Here is a 20352-nt window from a genome sequence, read left to right on the forward strand (position 1 = left end):
AGGTGCCCTGGCAGCTGTATGATGCAGTGGTGGCCTGGCACGGTGAGGTGCGCTTGCAGCTATGTGACGCAGTGGTGGCCTGGCACGGTGAGGTGCGCTGGCAGCTGTGTGATGCAGTGGTGGCCGGGCACGGTGAGTTGGGCTGGCAGCTGTGTGGTTTGACGCAGCTGGTGGCATGGCATGGTGAGGTGCGCTGACATCTGTGTGATGCAGTGGTGGCCTGGCATGGTGAGGTGCGCTGGCAGCTGTGTGATGCAGTGGTGGTCGGGTATGTAGAGGTGCACTGGCAGCTGTGTGGTGTGACGCTGTGGTGGCCTGGCACGGTGAGGTGCGCTGGCAGCTGTGTGATGCAGTGGTGGCCTGGCACGGTGAGGTGCGCTGGCAGCTGGGTGATTCAGTGGTGGCCTGGCACGGTGAGGTGCGCTGGCAGCTGTGTGGTGTGACGCAGTGGTGGAAATGTTCACCATGTTTCACCATGCTGAAAATGTTTGTACCAGACTTTTTTGAGGCCTGTTAAATTGTGTCTGAAGTCTGATGTTGTAAATTTTATTGTTAAAAAGATCCATGAAAATGTCACTACTAAAGTTAGCTGGTACTGTTGGTATTGTAAGTGGCAAGTAGAGCTCATATTTTAGATTTTGTGTAGTTGCTAGCGTTGAACTATGTGTTGGATGCACATGAATATATTCATTATATGCCAGCGCACCTCACCGTGCCAGGCCACCACTGCGTCACAACACACAGCTGCCAGTGCACCTCTACATACCCGACCACCACTGCATCACACAGCTGCCAGCGCACCTCACCGTGCCAGGCCACCACTGCGTCACACCACACAGCTGCCAGCGCACTTCACCGTGCCAGGCCACCACTGTGTCACACCACACAGCTGCCAGCGCACCTCACAGTGCCAGGCCACCACTGCATCACCCACCTGCCAGCGCACCTCACCTTGCCCGGCCACCACTGCATCACACAGCTGCCAGCGCACTTTACCGTGCCAGGCCACAACTGCGCCACACCATACAGCTGTCAGCGCACCTCACCGTGCCAGGCCACCACTGCATCACATAGCTGCAAGCGCACCTCACAGTGCCAGGCCACCACTGCATCATACAGCTGCCAGGGCACCTCACCATGCCAGGCCATCACTGAGTCAGAGATTAAATTAAACCTCACTCGCACCAAACATATTTATATTTCTAAATATCACAACATGATCGAATTTAAGTCATTTTAATAACAATGAATACTCACCTAGGCGTTACAATATAAACATTTATATTGATTTAAATAACGTTTTGATTTAAATCTCAAATGCGGGTTTAAATATATGTGTTTTTTGATTCACAATCAGACAAATGCAACATAAATTGATATTTTTGTCTTCTAAGTATCTTAATAAACTTTCAGCATAGCTTTCTCCCCGTTTAGATTTATTTTGGGATCAAAAGTGGAAAGATTAGATTGTAATCGTTTTTATTTTTTAAATACATTTTAGAAAAGTGTAATCTATACTAAAAAGCTATACACCACCTGCCATAAAGATACATATTGTAATACTTTCGGGTTCGGATAGGACAGACACAAGAACTCAGACTTGCGGAGTTAAAGCAAGTTAAAGCCTTGATTTTATATATCACCTTTAAAAGTGGCATCTCAAAGCAAAGTAAATACCCAACACTGATTGTACCCATCTGTCATGCTAATAAAGCAGCTTGAATTTAATTGAGGGGGGGGGGGGGGGTATATTTGCTTTGTGTATAAAGTACGTTGTAAATGTTTTCACAGCCTTCACTTTGTCGTTTTTATGCCATTTTTTGACCACGCAAGAATATTCGTATGTCCGTATCTTCGCAAGGGAATCAGTGTGAATTTTAATACTAATTAAATGACCGCGGGCACTTTCCACCCCCTCTACATTCTCAGAGTAGAACAGACTAACTTTCTAATGAAAGACAGTCCACCCCCCATGGAGAGGAAAAGTGCCCACAGGCACTTAAACTTAATATGGTCAGTAACAGTAAACAGTAACATGGTCAGAAGGAGCACGTGCAAACGTTTCCAAAATAACCACATGTAAGACTCTGATGCTTAAAATGTTTAGGGAGAAAGTGGAATACTGGTATGTATTTTTTCTTTAAACTACCAATACCAGCCATATACAGTCTGTAACGTAGGGATTTCTATATGTCTTTATTTAGTGGTTACATTAGTGACAAAGGCTAAACTTTTACCTTCAGTAACGTGTACATATCTCCCCTTTTTATAAAATGACTTGGTTGAAAACTGTTCCAGAGCCACTGTTGTTTCATCAGTGAAAAGTACATCATGAAATGCCTCTCCCTGTTCAATCCACTGGAAAAAAGAAAAGGAACATAAAGCTTCTGATGGTCATAAACGATATTCATTTAGGAGTAGCATCAGAGGTATGTTTTTAACTGCACCGCATTGGAGAGAATACCATAGTGTGTTTTTTTTTTACTCCCTGGCGGAAACTGGCTTCCAGAAGAATCAGTATGGCTCAGAGATTAAATAAAACTTCACAGACATTAACGAAGAGCATAACGCGTGTACTGTATACACTGCAAGTACAACCCCCCTTTCTGCAGGAGTGCTGGTTGTGACAAATTGAACCGGTTTCACGGGTATTTTCAAAGTAGGAGGCGAGATTTCCAGCGAAAGACACCTCCCCCCCCTCAAAAACCCAGTAAGTACAGTACTTACTAGTTAAAGGCTAGGCTCCCGACTACGGCGAAAGGAACCATTCTTTCATTAGAAGACAATGAACATATTTTAGCCCTGAATGAATTAATAGCAAACATGGTTTACATAAAAGACATTTTTCAAAGAAAGCTTAGCCTTTGTCACTAATGAAACCACTAAATAAAGACATAAATATAAAAATCTTAAGATTTTTAAAAGACATGACTTTGCTAAAATTTATTTGAAAATAAAAACAATTACAACCGCCAGGGGAGAAAGAGAACAGGGGAGGGATGTTGGTTTTGCATAAGGGGCGGGGCTATGGAAATTTGGTCTGTTTGGGAATGTGTATTTACATGTTCTGGCTGTTTGTGAATTATCGTTGTTGAGTATGGAGTGTTGAGGTATTGATTTTGTGTAATGCTTTATGTTGAAAATTGAGGTGGATTTTGTTTATGATAAACAGGATAAACTGGGATGGGAGGAAAGTTTGGTTTTGCATAAGGGGTGGGGTTATGATAATGATAATTGGACTTTGCGAGTGTAAAATGGTTTGATTATTTGATTTTGTATTGTGGTTGTTATCTATGTTTTTGGTTGGTATTATGTTTATATGGTTGTTTTTGTTGGTTGGTTGTTATTATGGTTTTTAATAATACGATCTATAGTTGAAATCTGAGCCTAAATAAAAAGAAAAAGCAAGTGATTAGGTTTATGAGCAATCTAATTACTTATTCGTTTAAAAAGCTATATAAAATAAAGTTTATTATTAATTTGCTGGACAGAGCGGTGAACATTATTATGCATAAGACAAAGATAACGATCCTGATCAGTTTAGAAATCTGTGTACGCTGTAAGGTTTTTACTTCTTAAACTTTTAAAATACACGTTTTGAATAGAAAGAAATCCTCTTCCTGGTACAGTATGTATAGCAAACCAGCACGTCTTTTTTCTCCAATCAGAGGGGTGTCAGATGGTGTCAGCCAATCACCATTCTGAAGCCCTACCATAATGTCTGGTAGACCCCAGAATTCTGTCCCATAGCTTAGACAGATGATAGATTCTTTTATTGATCCCGTGAGGGAAATAAAGTAAATCATTTTCATTTTAGGAAATTATTAAACGCTCGGTTAAAAGCAAAGGAGATTGTCTGTTATAGTGGACATAAAAACAAGAGTTCGCTGGCATTATATCCTGGAAGACACAGACCGGCGCCAGACCGGTAAAATGCCTGATGAACTAGGGATTGGACAGTTTCCAAGTGCTTGTACAATCGATGGAAATGTTCAAATAAATGTGCAAAAGAAATAAACAAAATAATCATTTATTTCTTTATCAAATTGGCTAGCTAATGTCCTCTCTTTGCTAGTTAGTGGCTGTGTTTCTGCGTTGGGTAGCAACGGGTGACTGTTCTCAGGCGGAAGATGTAAAAAGCTTAATGTTCGTGTTAAATAATTTTTTTAAATTCAATTAAACGGGCACAGTTAAGACATTAAATGTACATATACATACTGTATACAGTACAGTTTGCATACGGTAATATGTTTATGTTACGCGATTAAAATATAAATAAATAAAAATGAAAAGTCCAGCACCAGCTAGATTCAAACACACATCCTGTCAGTTAGTAGTCACACACCTAGACCAGTAGGCTAAAAGACAGCTCGTATGAACAGGGAGGTGAAACAGCCCTACACAGCCCTGCCGCAGTACACGGATATAATCATACCGTTATTAAATTCTTGAGATACGCGAATCCATATTATATTCCCTTTTAATCAAATTCTAAAAGTATGCTTGTTGACGTTAAAGACTTCGAAGCTTACAATGTTTAGGGAGAAATGGAATACTGGTGTGTATTTTTTTCTTTAAAGTACCAAGACCAGCTATATACTGTATGTTTATGTTCCAAAATTAATATCGTTTATGGCCTTCACACCCGTTACAGTATGCTCCTATTCTTTTTATGCTCAGCTACTAAGATTTCCCTTCAGTGGTAAAATTCAATATCTACAACGGGCACAGTAAAGACGTTTACAGCAAGTCTTTCTACGACAGACCAACGGACCACGAGTGCCCCTGTTGGTCAACCAATGACGTACCGCGGTAGTTTGCGTCATCGCGCGTCACGATGCACGACACCGTAGCCAATTACCGCCGGTACGTGTCTGTACCGCGCACTTTGAATGGCTGCATCTGTAGAATGGTGACACAGTGGTTGGCATTACTGCCTTGTAACACTGGAGACCTGGGTTCAATTCCTAGGGTGATAATTGTGGAGTTTGTACAGATGCAGCCATTCAAAACAAGTGGGGTATGCTGTGGTATAACATGGTGGGCGTGTTGCAGTATACTGCATCATACCATATGCAAATTAGATTATGTTAATAGTATCCGGAATCACCTTGTAAAACCGCCAGGTGGAGCTAATAAAGGTTAACCTCTCCTGTACAGCATTTGAGCTGTCAGCAGAAAATGTCGGTTTCAAATCCCGATCACTGCTGAGGGACAATCTTTATTCAATTAAGAATTTAAGTTGTATACTCTTTAGACTTTTAAATTTAAACAGTGTATTACAGCATGTTAATCAATAAACATTAAAAAGGCGGTATATTTTATAAAAGCAAGATTGTTCTGTTGGACAAAAGTACACAACCTACCACCTTTATCATAAATATTTTAATTATGTAGGAATATTTTATGCATCAAAGTCTTTACCGAAGATATTACTAATAGTATTAATAATAAATGACCTTGGACAAGCTGTAAGCTCAAAGTATTACCCTGGTCCACATTCTTTGTAACCGTCTTTGTAAACGAAAAGAGCTTATTTTTTCATTGACAAAAAGTAACACCACAGCATTTAGTTGATCCGATCACGCATTCGTTTCCAATCATACTAAAGTGATTCTTGAGAATCTCCGATTCACCATGCCTTTCACATGCTCATAAACGATATTAATTTAGGAACATAAACATATTACTGTATGTAAACTGTACTGTATATTGCCTGTCTTGGTAGTTTAAAGAAAAAATACGAACCAGTATTCCATTTCTCCCTAAACATTTTAAGCATCAAAGTCTTACATGTTGTTATTTGGGAAACATTTTTACGTGCTCCTTCTGACCATATTAGGATTATATACTTTGTGAAAAGTGATAGTCTTTTAACCTTTTCTGTGAATTCGCTTGTTATCTAACAAATGTATACTTTAAGAATTTGATTAACAGGAAATATAATATGGAATTGCGTATCTAAACAAATTAATAACAATATATTTATATTAATATACTGTCTGGCAGAATAAACTGAAGAGGTTAGTTAATGCGACAAGGAATTATTAAGAATTATCACCTCTTTTTACACTTGAGAAGAAATGAGAACATTCCACTCAGTGGGCGGTGCATTGTTATCTCAATCACCTGCTAATTCGTTTTACACCACTGGACGACAGGAGAATGTGACTGTACTGTATCTGTACAGAATGTGTGTTTCAATCAATACAGTAATTGATTAAAATCCCAATTGCGTGTTTAATTAAATGCCTTTTTTGATTCACAATCTGAAAATGAAAACCGCGGTAAAGTCACCTTGAATTTAAAAAAACGATTTTGGCACGCCTGTAGCATTTTCACAAAACCTCCTAGAGTTGTGAGAACACTTGCTTTGTGTATAAAGTACATTGTGAATGTTTTCACTGCCTTCACTTTGTCGTTTTTATGCCATTTTTTTGTCCGTATCTTCGCAAGGCAATCAGTGTGAATTTTAATACTAATTAAATGACCGTGGGCACTTTTCACCCCCTCTACATTCTCAGAGTAGAACAGACTAACTTTCTAATGAAAGACGGTCCACCCCCCCACGGACAGGAAAAGTGCCCACAGGCACTTAAACTTAATATGGTCAGTAACAGTAAACAGTAACATGGTCAGAATGAGCACGTACAAAGGTTTCCGAAATAACCACATGTAAGACTCTGATGCTTAAAATGTTTAGGGAGAAAGTGGAATACTGGTATGTATTTTTTCTTTAAACTACCAATACCAGCCATATACAGTCTGTAACGTAGGGATTTCTATATGTCTTCATTTAGTGGTTACATTAGTGACAAAGGCTAAAGTTTTAGCTTCAGTAACGTGTACACCGTATGGCATACATGTTTGTTTTGGGTTTTGCTTGTTCACATACCTCCCCTTTTTATAAAACAACATGGTTGAAAACTGTTCCAGAGCCACTGTTGTTTCATCAGTGAAAAGTACATCATGAAATGCCTCTCCCTGTTCAATCAACTGGAAAAAAGAAAAGGAGCATAAAGTGTCTGATGGTCATAAACGATATTCATTTAGGAACAGCATCAGAGATATGTTTTTAACTGCACTGCATTGGAGAGAATACCATAGTGTGTTTTTTTTACACCCTGGCGGAAACTGGCTTCCATAAAAATCAGTATGGCTCAGAGATTAAATATAACTTCACTCGCACCAAACAAATGTATATTTCTAAATATCACAGCATGATCGAATTTAAGTCATTTTAATAACAATGAATAGTCACCTATGCGTTACAATAGAAACATTTATATTGATTTAAATCGCGTTTAAATCACCTTTGTTTAAAACCCATAAATAAAGCTGATACTGTTTAGACTTTTAATTATTTAAAACTGTATTACAGCAGCACAATGCACAATGCAACGTAAATCGCTATCTTTGTCTTCTGTGTAATAATGTTCACCTCTCTGTCCAGCAAATTAACAATAGTAATAATAATGAACTTTATTGTATATGGCGCCTTTAAAGGTGGCTCCTCAAAGCGCTTTACAGGTTAAAAACAATAACAACAATACTGTTAGGCTGGGCAAACTGTTTTTTTTTAAGAAATACAAAATGAGATATAATGATGTGTTCCATCTTAGACATTAACGAAGATTATAACACGTGGGCGGCGTAGCGGTTGGCTCTGGCTTTCCCATCTACTGTATACACTGCAAGTACAACTCTGCGGGAGTGCTGGCTGTGACGAATTAAACCGGTTTTACAGGTATTTTCAAAGAAGAAGGGGGCGAGATTTCCAGCGAAAGACACCTTCCCCCCTCAAAAACCCAGTAAGTACAGTACTTACTAGTTAAGAAAGCTAGGCTCCTCTAATGTGTTAATGCGTTGGTGTAACAGTCCGGGGCGAAAGGAACCCTTCTTTCATTGGAAGACAATGAACATATTCTAGCCCTAAATGAATTCATAGCAAACATGGTTTATATAAAAGACATTTTTCCAAGAAAGTTTAGCCTTTGTCTCTAATGAAACCACTAAATAAATACATAAATATAGAAATCTTAAGATTTTTAAAATACATGTTTTTGCTCAAATTTATTTAAAAATAAAAACGATCACAAACGCCAGCGGAGAGAGAGAACAGGGGAGGGATGTTGGTTTTGCATAAGGGGCGGAGCTATGGAAATGAGGTTTATTTGGAAATGTGGAGTTATTATCATTCACAATTATCATTGAGGTGGATTTTGTTTATAATAAAGAGGATAAACTGGGATGGGAGGAGGGTTTGGTTTTGCATAAGGGGCGGGATTATGATAATTGGAGGAATTTGAGAGAGTTTAATGGTTTGATATTGTAACGCAACGGGGGCTCAGGCGGGCGCCCTTGCCGCATCTGGTCGGCCCCATCCCGACTGGAGGCTCGAGCCCGGGACTTCCGCGTCTCTCTGCAGCGACCTAGCCCCGTGAGCTAAAGAGAGATCTCTCTACAGCCCAGTAGCTGTAGTCCTGCTATCACAGGGAAGGGCGGTGACGTCACCTGCTCTGGTAAACTGGCTCTTACACAGTACCTGTCGGCCGTAAGCGTTACACTCTCCCCCGCTTAAATCACTGTCCCCTGGAAGGGCTATCCCATCCCGCTCTGACACCAATGTAACGCAACGGGGGCTCGGGCGGGCGCCCTTGCCGCATCTGGTCGGCCCCGTCCCGACTGAGGCTCGAACCCGGGACTTCCGCATCTCTCTGCAGTGACCTAGCCCCGTGAGCTAAAGAGAGATCTCTCTACAGCCCAGTAGCTGTGGTCCTGCTATCACAGGAAGGGCAGTGACGTCACCTGCTCTGGTACGCCGGCTCTTACACACAGTGCTTGTTGGCCGTAAGCGTTACAATATATTTGATTTTGTATTGTGGTTGTTATATATGTTTTTGGTTGGTATTATGTTTATATGGTTGTTTTTGTTGGTTGGTCGTTATTATGGTTATTAATAATATGATCTGTAGTTGAAATCTGAGCCTAAATAAAAAGAAAAAGCATTTTCAGAGAGCAATTACGCTGCGTTAGATAGATACTTTATTGATCCCGTGAGGGAAATTGCAGTGCAACAGCAGCTTAACACAGACAACACAGCCACAATGTAACGAATGATACAATAATAATAATAGTACAATACATACAAAACAATCAGTACAGTGAGGGGTGCACTAAAAGAGTTACTCACAGTCCAGACACACAAAGAACAAACTAGAACAGAACAGTACACAGAAAAATCGTTTCACACATATGAATATAAATATAGATGTAAATATAGATATAGATATAAATTTAGATGTAAATGTATTGCACAGGTCCCTGGCATATATTGCACAAAAAACACTGTAGATGGGAAAGGAAAAAGAAAGAGAACAGATGTAGGAGTAGATGTGTAGATGCGTTCAGTGTTTATGTAGAATAAGTGATTAAGTTTATGAGCAATCTAATTGCTTATCTTTTAAAACGCTATATAAAATAAAGTTTATTATTAATTTGCTGGACAGAGCGGTGAACATTATTATGCATAAGACAAAGATAACGATTTACGTTAAAAGACATTTGTAGCGGCGAGGCTTATTAATAAGGCAGAATTAAGTGTTTCTGAGCTTCCCAAATGAGGCCCCATTTCTCTGTTCATCTCTGTGGTGCAGCCACAGAGAAACCATTCATGCAAGATGTTTTCTTTTGATAAGGACAGCTCCCAAAGGGGGATGCACTTAGCTAAGCCTGGCTATCATGATCAATGGTCATCCATTGGCGCCTATCTGTCTAGGGAGTGCCAGTTGGACATCTGGACTGCATTACTAAGTGTCAGGACTAAGTGACTCATATCTCACCTTGATCAACCAATCAGGGACTGGTAGGGCCGAGTAACCCACGTGGGACTCTGATGCCCATGGAACTTTCAGCCAATCAATGAGCTAAAGTTCCTCCAGGTAAAAACAGGCAACACAGAGAGCCTGAGAGATGGAGATTCAGATTCAGATTCAGATTCAACAATTCTAAAGGGAATTCAAAGGAGAATCCCAAGGGCAGGACATTCTCGCAGCGCGCCTCCTGACCATCCTGAGACTCAGCCCGGACAACCACGGAACGGCCAGTGTGTCCGAGTGCCAGAACTTTCCTTTGTTCTAAGAGTCTAGAGTGGAGGTTGCCAGAGAGTAACCAGCAGCAGGCCTCGTGAACTGGTCGGAACTGTGGACAGCTGAATTACTATTCAGAACTAGCTCTTCATCAGGAACGAACCGGTCCTCTTCCTGACTTGCTGGGACCCACAGTCATCTTTTCTCCTGTGCACAAACTTTGCTAGTTAAAGCCAACAGTGAGCATCAGCAGCGCACCGTCGCAAGCCGCACAGCACAGCCTGGCACCGAGCCAGAGAGCGCGGATTGGACAGCAACAGCCTGCAACTGTTTCTTTGTGCCCGCAGGAGATCTGAATCCCCAAAAATTGGATGAGTATTCAACTTCAATGCATTACAGCTCGAGAATTCAATTGTTATCCCAACCAGTTGATATCAATTTAATTCCTAAGAGTTATGTACTTGTTTGAGTATCTAATGTAGAAGTTGTAACCAAGTTCACTTTACGAAACGGTCTTAATGAATGATATACTGAATGTATGTCCTCTTGATATGTGTAACTCTTTGTAACTGACCGAATATACCTTTTGTATTCTGATAACCCTCTCGATAAGATCTGTTAGGTTTATATGCATATTCTATGTATTAATAAATGTATCCTCGTGTATTAGTACCTGTGTGCGCGTTGTTTGAGTTATGTCGCATGGTTGGATTCTAAAGCCATCAAAAGAATCAACTTTGTGATTTACTGCTACAATTAATAATTGTCTCAGTAAATGCCAAAACCCTACAGAACTGGTGCCTTCAGAGAGCCACTATGATTACATATTTGGCGTCCCTGAAACGGTTTTCCCTACACATTTAATTAAACACGGGTTTGTGATTTATATGGGAATGGAAGTGACGGGAACTCTTAATCTAAATAAAAATAAAATACATAAAACAGGTTTCGATAGTTAATAACCACTTTTTATGCACGAAACACATGTGATTTTTCTTCCTCCTGATCAGTTTAGAAATCTGTGTACGCTGTAAGGTTTTTACTTCTTAATTAAACTTTTAAAATACACGTTTCGAATAGAAAGAAATTTTCTTCCTGGTACAGTATGTATAGCAAACCAGCACGTCTTTTTTCTCCAATCAGAGGGGTGTCAGATGGTGTCAGCCAATCACCATTCTGAAACCCTACCATAATCTCTAGTATAGGGAGACCCCAGAATTCTGTCCCATAGTTTATGTAGATAGATGATAGATACTTTTATTGATCCCGTGAGGGAAATAAACTAAATCATTTTCATTTTAGGAAATTATTAAACGCTCGGTTAAAAGCAAAGGAGATTGTCTGTTATAGTGGACATAAAACAAAGAGTTCTCTGGCATTATATCCTAGAAGACACAGACCGGCGCCAGACCAGGAGAATGCCCGCAGCGTAAAAGAAAATGCCTGATGAACTAGGGATTGGACAGTTTCCAAGTGCTTGTACAATCGATGGAAATGTTCAAATAAATGTGCAAAAGAAATAAACAAAATAATCATTTATTTCTTTATCATATTGGCTAGCTAATGTCCTCTCTTTGCTAGTTAGTAGCTGTGTTTCTGCGTTGGGTAGCAACGGGTGACTGTTCTCAGGCGGAAGATGTAAACAGCTTAATTTTCGTGTTAAATATTTTTTTTAAATTAAAATTCATTCTATACAGCAATCGCATATTTGGGTACCGTTTCATAAAACTTTCATGCTTAAAATGTTTAGGGAGAAATGGAAGACTGGTGTGTATTTTTTCTTTAAACTACCAATACCAGTCATATACAGTACAGTTTACATACAGTAATATGTTTATGTTCCTAAATTAATATCGTTTATGATCTTCAGATGCGTTATGCTCCTCTTCTTTTTATGCTCAGCTACTAAAATTTCCCTTTAGTGGTAAAATTCCATATAAATATTCAAAACTAAGTGGATTAAGATGTGCACAGTAAAGAGATTAAATGATTAAATCTTTTCACTACCAACCAATGCACCACGAGTGCCCTTGTCGGTCATTTTGGCCAGCCAATCACAACTGCGGTGCCCTGCGGCGGCTTGTGGGTAGTTTACCGTACCGTGGGTTTGAATGGCTGCATCTGTATGTTCTCCACATGTTCATGTGGATTTCTCCCCACAGCCCAGAAATGTACTTGTAGGTTAGTTGGGCTCCAGTTACCCTGTGGCCCTAATAGGTTAGAAAACGTATAGATGTATAGATTGCAATTTTTCTGATTGCAATAAAGTGGATGTAGGCATACTCCAGTGGTTTTATTGAAGGATTATTCCAGGAGCTGGGAGGAGCTGTTCAATCAGCCAAAAATGCCAATCAGCTGCTGAGTGTCTTTAGATTATTCTGCTTCTCCATGATACATCCACTCATGTCATAAAGAAACCAGCCCCACTCAGCACTGAAAGACATTTTCAACATTGTATTGTTCTTGCTTAGAACAACATGACTTACTGTAATAGCAGTTCTGGGCATGATTACATAGTAAATAGATCTTTTGGCACCAAACATTCCAGTTTACTTACAAACTACAATGCACTGGAACTCTGCTATACTGAAAATAAAAATTAAAAAAAAAAACTAAATTAACTTAAAGTTTGTGTTTTTGCTGCCTTCATCATCCCAACAGTTAACTGTAAGGCTCACAAGACAATGTCTGTGTTTTCATTGATTTGATCTGTATTGATCACTGAAAGTAAAATTTCAAACAAAAGCTCACAAAGGAAACTTGTTTCATTCACATGTATGTAGCTTTTAAGCAAATGCTGAAATGTTCCTCTGCCTATGAAACTTTATTACATCTGTGTCACTTGGCCTTGTGGATTAAAATATTTTCTTTGTCAAACTCTTAGAAACAAGAGTATTTGTGTAAGAATAGCAAATGTGTTCAAGACACTTTTATTAATTTTTAACCCGAGATTAAAAAATCATGAGGAATATTTACACTTTTTACTTCTTATACTTCAGCTGTAAATGAATTGTTGAAGAATATTCTCTCTCCCCCCACCCCCTCGATCTGCTAGTGCAGAATGAACACTGTGTGTCTCCCGAGTGGGGTTGCACTTCACTGATCCATTGTGTTGAAAGGGGGCATATAAATGCAACAAAATTACCATTCTGTTGAACATATTATACATCAGAAGTGGGGATCAATAGAAAACTTTATGTTGTCTATTAGTGTGTAAAGCATTTCTCAGCCTGCTGTGTGATCAAATGCTATCATTTGGAATAGACAATAACTTCTTAGATCGATGACTAACAACTGTTTTCAGATTAAGTAAACATTTTGAACAATTAACTTATGATCTGATGATGACACATACACATACAATTTGGAACCCTGGTATCAGTGCATGCATCCAACGCAATTGCAGAAAATGCAGCTTATAAGCATTTTGCTTGTCCTGAAGGGTGTGAAGTTTCTTCTCCTTCTTAGCACCCAGTTTACCTAAACAAGATTGAGTGTGATTTTGCTCTTTTTTCCTAAGCCTTCCTGCTGGGCTGCTTTCTGGCAATCTCATCGCAGGCACAAGAAGACAGACAAGTCATTGATCAGTGCTTCCGCAATAAGGATTACGAGTACCTGCTGAACATCGCTACGAATGGCCTCAAAAACAAAGGCAAACCGAAGAGCTTTGTGATTGTTGGAGCAGGAATCTCCGGATTAATCGCTGCGAAACTCCTGGAGGATGCTAGACACAATGTATGATATTTCAGTACTGTCTCAGGAAGCAGGAGACTCACCCTCAGCTCCTGGAGGCCTGACATCTTCTGTTTTAAGTCCAAACTCGTTGTTTTCATAATAAGGCATTAAAAGGCTGGTCTTGTAATTCTTAAGGTCTTGCAATTTTGATTAATGAAAATTCTCACTTCCTCAAAGTAAACTGTAAACTACAGCAGCACCTGAAGTATTGCAGTTTTTCAGGATCATACTTATGCCGTCAATCATGTAGACAAGCTGTGTAACTGAGACCTCAGGAGGTACAAACAGCAGACCCTAGACCTCCACTGGCACTGTTGTGTGGGCGATGGTCACAATTAATAAAACATGTCGGTCTTTCAGGTATATTATTCTAGTACTTGATCTGGTTTTGGTTTAGTACTTCTGCTTCCACTCAAGTGCTTGACAATCCTGTTGGCAAAGTTGGGTGACTTCACAATTCACAAAACGAGGATAATTTGTGGGTGCTGTCTTCTTAGTAATACACTTCAAAAGCACCCCCCCTTGAAAAGAGCACATTTAGAAATTCTAGTTTTCAGCCATTACTTAAAATATTTTTTATGTGCAGTCAAATTTCTTCATTCTGTTTGGGAATTGGTGTGCCAGGAAGGCACAAGCAGAAAGTATATTTCTTTCCAGCAGCAAAACCAAAATGCCCTTTAGGATTACATGCATGGAAGGTGGAGCTCACTCTCAACTGGCCACTTCTAACTGATTTCCAGAGCTGGAGGCCAGTCCACAGCACTCAAGTACAGAAAACATTCAGGAACGAATACCTGTTTGGGATTGTCAATACCACACAGATGTAAAATCAACCACAGAATGGTGTTTCAGTAAACATACAATAACATTTCTTGGACAGGACACAAACTTCATTTGGGTTACCAGTCTACGACACCTTCAGATCTCTAAAAAATAGGCCTCATTGGCCTTCCAGTCAGGGATCTGGGATAAGAAGTGGCTCTTGTTGATTTTTAATAGCAGTAATATTCTAGTCAATCAGATTGCAGTATCCCGGCAGGAAACTGTCATTGCAGCAGGTCAGCAGTAATTAGGATAACAGTTTCAGCTGGCCTGCCTCTAGAGGTCATTCAGGCCTCTATTATATATAAATGTGGTGAATTATTGGACAAATTACATAATTAGCGAGGAGCTGAGAGTCACAATCTCATGTGGGATTAATTTGGATTTAGTTTGGTATGTAAAAGAATAGTCTGTACTTGTTGGCGTTTGGTTGTTTAGAGTAGGACTGTAAGTGGGGTGAATACTTTTATAGCCGCTTTATATAGTAAATAACTTCTCTGCACAACATTTTGTTTCCGGTGGGATTGTTTTCATTGTTCATGCCTCATCAGTCAACAGCTGAGAGGTAGGCCTGTCACAGTTCCGTTCTCTCCTCTGTATCAATAATGTTTTATTTTCCTACAGGTCAGTGTCTTGGAAGCCAGTGACAGAGTTGGGGGGCGAATTCACACGTACAGGAATGAGAGCAGGGGCTGGCACGCAGAGTTGGGTGCAATGAGAATTCCCTCGACTCATGAGTGAGTTTCCTTGAAGTGCTTGCTTCATGCTTTGATAAGGCCAAAAACGGTTGAAGCAGCACTGTATTTAGCATTTGTTACAGAATAAATTGGTAGAATGAGATAATTAAATTATTGCTGCTGCTGAGAAATTGTCCAGCCAATAAGCAAAGAGGTGTGCATTCAAATTGTCCTGCCAGGGTTATCATCCATCCATTTAATAACCACTTCATCCAATTTGGGGTTGTGGGGGAGCCAGAGTTCATCAAAGCAAGCAACAGGGTCAAGATGGGGTGCACCCTGGACAGGATACCAGTCCATTAGAAGACACACACTCACACCAGGGCTACTTTTCCCAGAAGCCAATCAACCTCCCAGCATGTCATTGGACTGTGGGAGGAAGCCAGAGCACCCAGAGGAAACCAACACAAACATGGGGAAATACCATAAATCTTCATGCAGATAGCTCTGCAGGGGAAAATTTAAACACAGGTTCCCATGCTGTGAGGCAGCAGTGATAACCCCACAACTCCAACAAAGCACTTAGAAAATAGATGGATGGATGTTCTGTAATCTAACTCAAGTGATATTTTCAGGTTAGTCCTTCTCTACATTACTCACTATGGACTCAATCTGTCAGAATTCATCCAAGAGGATAACAACACCTGGTACTTTATAAATGGGAAACGCATCAAGACGTCCGAGGTTATGAAGAATCCTGACATTCTGGGCTACCCAGTGGAGGAATCTGAAAAGGGAAAATCTGCTGCACAGTTGTACTCTGAAGCCGTAAAAAAGGTATTATATTCACACAGTGGTTTACTGTTAATTTATAATAAAGATGACATTAGTGTGAAAACATGGCCAATTTTAAAAAAGAAAGGGGAGATGTCAGATGGATGCCCAATTCTGCAATATAATTGGGGGTTTGACTCAGGTGCTCACAATCAAGAGGTTCATGCCTAATGGGGCGACTGGGTACCCATCTAGAAAACAGGTCGTGAGAGTTTTAAATGTGAACTCAGTAAGGTGGTCTGGTGGGTAACTAGACACTCAACACCAACTCCTTGAGTCCAATTTGGCCTGTAGTGGTTACACAGTGAGCCATGAGTTTCCCAAACAAGAACTGATTGACTCCCCCTAGCTGAGACCACAAGATATGGTTGGTCTTACAGAACCTCATGTGCAACAAGAATATCAGCCCTCCTTTGGAGAACTGAAATGGATCTGTTCTTGTTACAGTTCCAGCATCCCGCCACCAGAGGGCACTTCAAACTATAGTGCCTACTTCATCTGTGCAGCAGAGGCACAGATCAAGTAGACGAGAGTAACCAATCCCTGCTTGGCCAGTGTCCCTACATCACCATGTCTACCTTCCCCAGACCTATTTAAACCCTGCTCTTTGTTTAAGATGTGCTTAGTATTGGTTTCAACACTTTGAGCTCCAGATTGAACCCTTGCCGAATTCTCCCTGGACTCCTTGCCTGTCTTCTGGATTTTGGCCTGTTTCCTGACCTTGGTTTTTGGATTGTGTCTCTGCCACTTGATACTGTATTTGTCTTCTGACTTTGGACTTTCACTCACCTCTTGACCCTGGACTTGGGGTCCCCTAATTTACTGGTTTTGGATTTTTTGTGATCTTTAAACCCTCAAAGGGTTCTTTACTTGATGTCTGAGCTGTGGACCAGCCTAACAGAATTATTATTAATAGTACTGCCAAAAAGCAGTGTCTTCTGACCTGAAGCTCAAGCCTTGTCACAAACAGACTCCACAACAGGAGAACAATAAGAAGCTTGTATCAATGTCAATGACCACAAGTGTAAGCTCAACATCATTGTTTGACCATTGCAGTCTCTAATGGCACATGGTTGCAATGAGCTGAGGAGAGCAGATCTCCAGTGCAGCTTTGACTGTCTGGAAAACTGGTCAGATGTCCCTCAGGATGAGTTTAAGATCCTATTAAAAAGCTACAGAATACACCTCCTAGCCCAGCTTGTAATTCCAGCTAATCGGGGGTGTGAATAAATTTGGAGGCTTCTAGTGTCTTACAGATATATCTGACATTTTTACCAGTAGTGTTGTTACACCTGTGCTGGGTGATGTTTCACAGCTTAATGGTACAATGGGGCATTCCTAAGAGCTCTTGCCCGTCTGCTGGCCACGTGAGAATGAGCTCAGGCTGTATCTCTGTCCTTCCTCAAACTATCAATTAGGTAGCCAATCAAGTAATCAAGCACCTGATTGATCTGCCTGCACTGCTTTGCAACACCTGTGGTGTAACATCAGGAAAGGGAGAAACAGTTGATGGGGAAAAATGAAATTGCTTTACTTTGGCAACTCATTTGATTGCATTACAGATATAAAATGTCATAAAATATTATTTCTCCTTTAGAACAGGAGTGTTTAGAGGTGGGAGAGAGCTTCTAAGCATTTACAAGTCACAGCTACTGTATATTCTAAAAAACTGATCAACTCTGATCTGATCTACCTCTAAAGTAGAACAGATATATTTCAGTTTCAGTGACAGTAGGTCCTCCACCTTTCTGAAATGTGCCATTGGGGGATTAACACTCATGCACTTGACCAGTGTTCATTTGAAAAAATATATATATTATTGGTTCTTTCTGTGCAAATGGTGGTGATGACTCATACAGACCCAGGAAATCTTTCATCCCCTCTGCAATTTCATTCTCAGACAAAGTAAAATCAATCTTATCTCCTGAAACACTGCTGGAATTAATTCATTATTGGTGGTGTTTGTTTGTTTTTGTGGCATTGTTGTATTGGACTCTGCTGTAAAATTGATCTCCCCCCAGGGGATGGTAAAGCTTGAATTGAGTGTATGAGCGGAATGGCAGCACCGTTCTGCTGTATATTCAGTTTGAAACATCCTGTTTTAACCTATGAAACTCTAGGTCTCTCTGCTTCTACCTTTTGTTGAAGTGCAAGAGATTGATCTCTGAAATCTTCATGATTTTTTCATGGCCTTTGATGATCTTCTAGGTCATTGACGAAATCAAGGAAAATCCATTGCTGTGCCATTGCAACCTCAAGAAATATGATGTCTATTCTGTAAAGGTAAAGTTGGCTTTCAGTTCCAATAGTGATTGTTTCTAGCTAATGATTAATTACCGTTCCATTTTATAGAAAAGATTCTGTTGATTATCTAATTTAAATTATGATAGTTATGTTTGTGCATTATGAACATAAAAGCATTAAGGTACAATATCGATACACCTAAAACTTCAATTTACAAATTGATCAAAGGCTATATACAGTAAGTCACTTTAATGTTTGGTTACAGATTCAGATTAGTGTCTCTGTCTTTCCCTCGATCTATCAATCAGGCAGCCAATCAAGTAATCAAGTACCTGATTATCTACCTGCACTGCTTTGTAGCACCTGTGTTGTAACATCAGGACAATGAGAAAAAGTGGATGAGGAAAAATTAAATTGCTTTACTTAGGCAACTTCAATGATACTGTATAATAAAAGCCAAAGCCAACAACTGGCATCTTTTGCTGACATCAAAGTCTGGAACAGCTTTTACCTAACACAACACATCAAATTATCTACAATTAATGGAAATAGACATAAATAAATAAAAATATGTGATTTTTGCCTATGTTGTTATCTGTCACAAGTTTACAAGAGTTTGCAAGTCCTTAGCTTTTAAAACTGTATTTCCAGTCAAAATGAGTTTTTTGATTTGCTTTGTTTTTGTCTCAAAAGGATTACCTCAAGAGAGAAAGTAACCTAAGCAGATATGCAATCCAGATGATTGGAGATGTTTTAAACACACAGTCCCTATTGTACATGGCCTTCAGCGAAAACCTAAGAGATGAGATTGACATCAATTATTACGTCAAGTGAGATTTTCAGATTATGGCATTTTCTTTTGTAGGACACTGACAATGATCACAGTAAATTAACTACATATTTAGTGAAGCAATCCTACCTCATGCACAGTTCTGTATGTATCGGTGTTTATGATACATACAGTGTTGGGGAAAGATACTTTTAAATTGTAAATCATTAGAATTACATGTGATTAAGGGATTACTTGTCTAAAAAAAGTGTGATGCCCTGACGAGTTCCAGTGCACCAGTACCAAATTCCATTCCACATTCCACACGTGGAAGGAGCTCGTCAGGACCATCTAAAATGAGATCAGGCTGGGCTTATCAACCTCAGTAAGGAGCCTCAGTCACTATTGAAATCCCAGCAAGCAATCCTCAGGGCTCAGACATTGAGTTGCATGAGCGCAAGTACAGTAGCTGCTCTTTTCCCAGGATATGTTTTCCCGGGGGCTCCTCCTCCCAGGACTCTTCTCATTCTGATCCTTATCACTCCATTAATTATTCACTAAACCCATAAAAATTGCATAACAGAATGTCTGAGCCACAACCCAATGGAGTTCAGCGGTTGAAAACAACAGGATCCAGGACCATGGAAACAGTACAACGCCTCCTCTATGGACTCCATACCCCCTGACTCTGTCCCTGTGCCCTTTCAAAACCCACCCAGTTTCCAGCTCCAGGTTAGTGGCCATCCCAGTTCCTGGCTCCAGACCCGTGGCAGCCTCAGTTCCAGATTTCAGATTCACCTTGGATCACCGGTCAGAGGACTAAGGGACAAACCACGGTCTTCCATGAACCCTGATTGCTACATCCCACTCCTTTCTCTGGAGACCCAGATCAGTGCAGAGATTCCTTATGCAGTGCGAGATGGTCATGTCTTTGCAACCCTCCCCTTTCCCTACTGACGGCACACAAGTGGGGTACCTCTTCTCCCTCCTCTCCGGAAAAGCCCTGGCATGGGCATCTGCACTTTGGTACACTGGGGATCCCATTTGTTCTAATTATTCAGAGTTTACCCGAACATTCTTCCAGGATTTTCAGCCCCCAGGGAATACTTAGAGAGTTGAACAACAGCTTCTACAACTTACCCAGGGGAGACAATCGGTTAGGGATGACACTATTCAATTCAGG

General features: G+C 40.2%; 1 protein-coding gene across 1 annotated transcript in view; it reads left to right on the plus strand.

The window, feature by feature from the left end:
• Positions 1–20352, plus strand: part of LOC102696231 (L-amino-acid oxidase-like) — a gene marked incomplete at its 5' end in the record, with an annotated part of 29173 nt that overhangs the window by 2005 nt on the left and 6816 nt on the right. Inside the window, 5 exons of the mRNA XM_015339521.2 lie at positions 13647–13823; positions 15270–15382; positions 15958–16159; positions 18365–18439; positions 19094–19230. Coding sequence (XP_015195007.2) covers positions 13647–13823; positions 15270–15382; positions 15958–16159; positions 18365–18439; positions 19094–19230 — 704 coding nt within the window. The remainder of the gene's footprint in view (positions 1–13646; positions 13824–15269; positions 15383–15957; positions 16160–18364; positions 18440–19093; positions 19231–20352) is intronic.

This window comes from Lepisosteus oculatus, chromosome 18 (genome assembly GCF_040954835.1).
Source record: "Lepisosteus oculatus isolate fLepOcu1 chromosome 18, fLepOcu1.hap2, whole genome shotgun sequence".
NCBI classification, from domain to species: domain Eukaryota; kingdom Metazoa; phylum Chordata; class Actinopteri; order Semionotiformes; family Lepisosteidae; genus Lepisosteus; species Lepisosteus oculatus.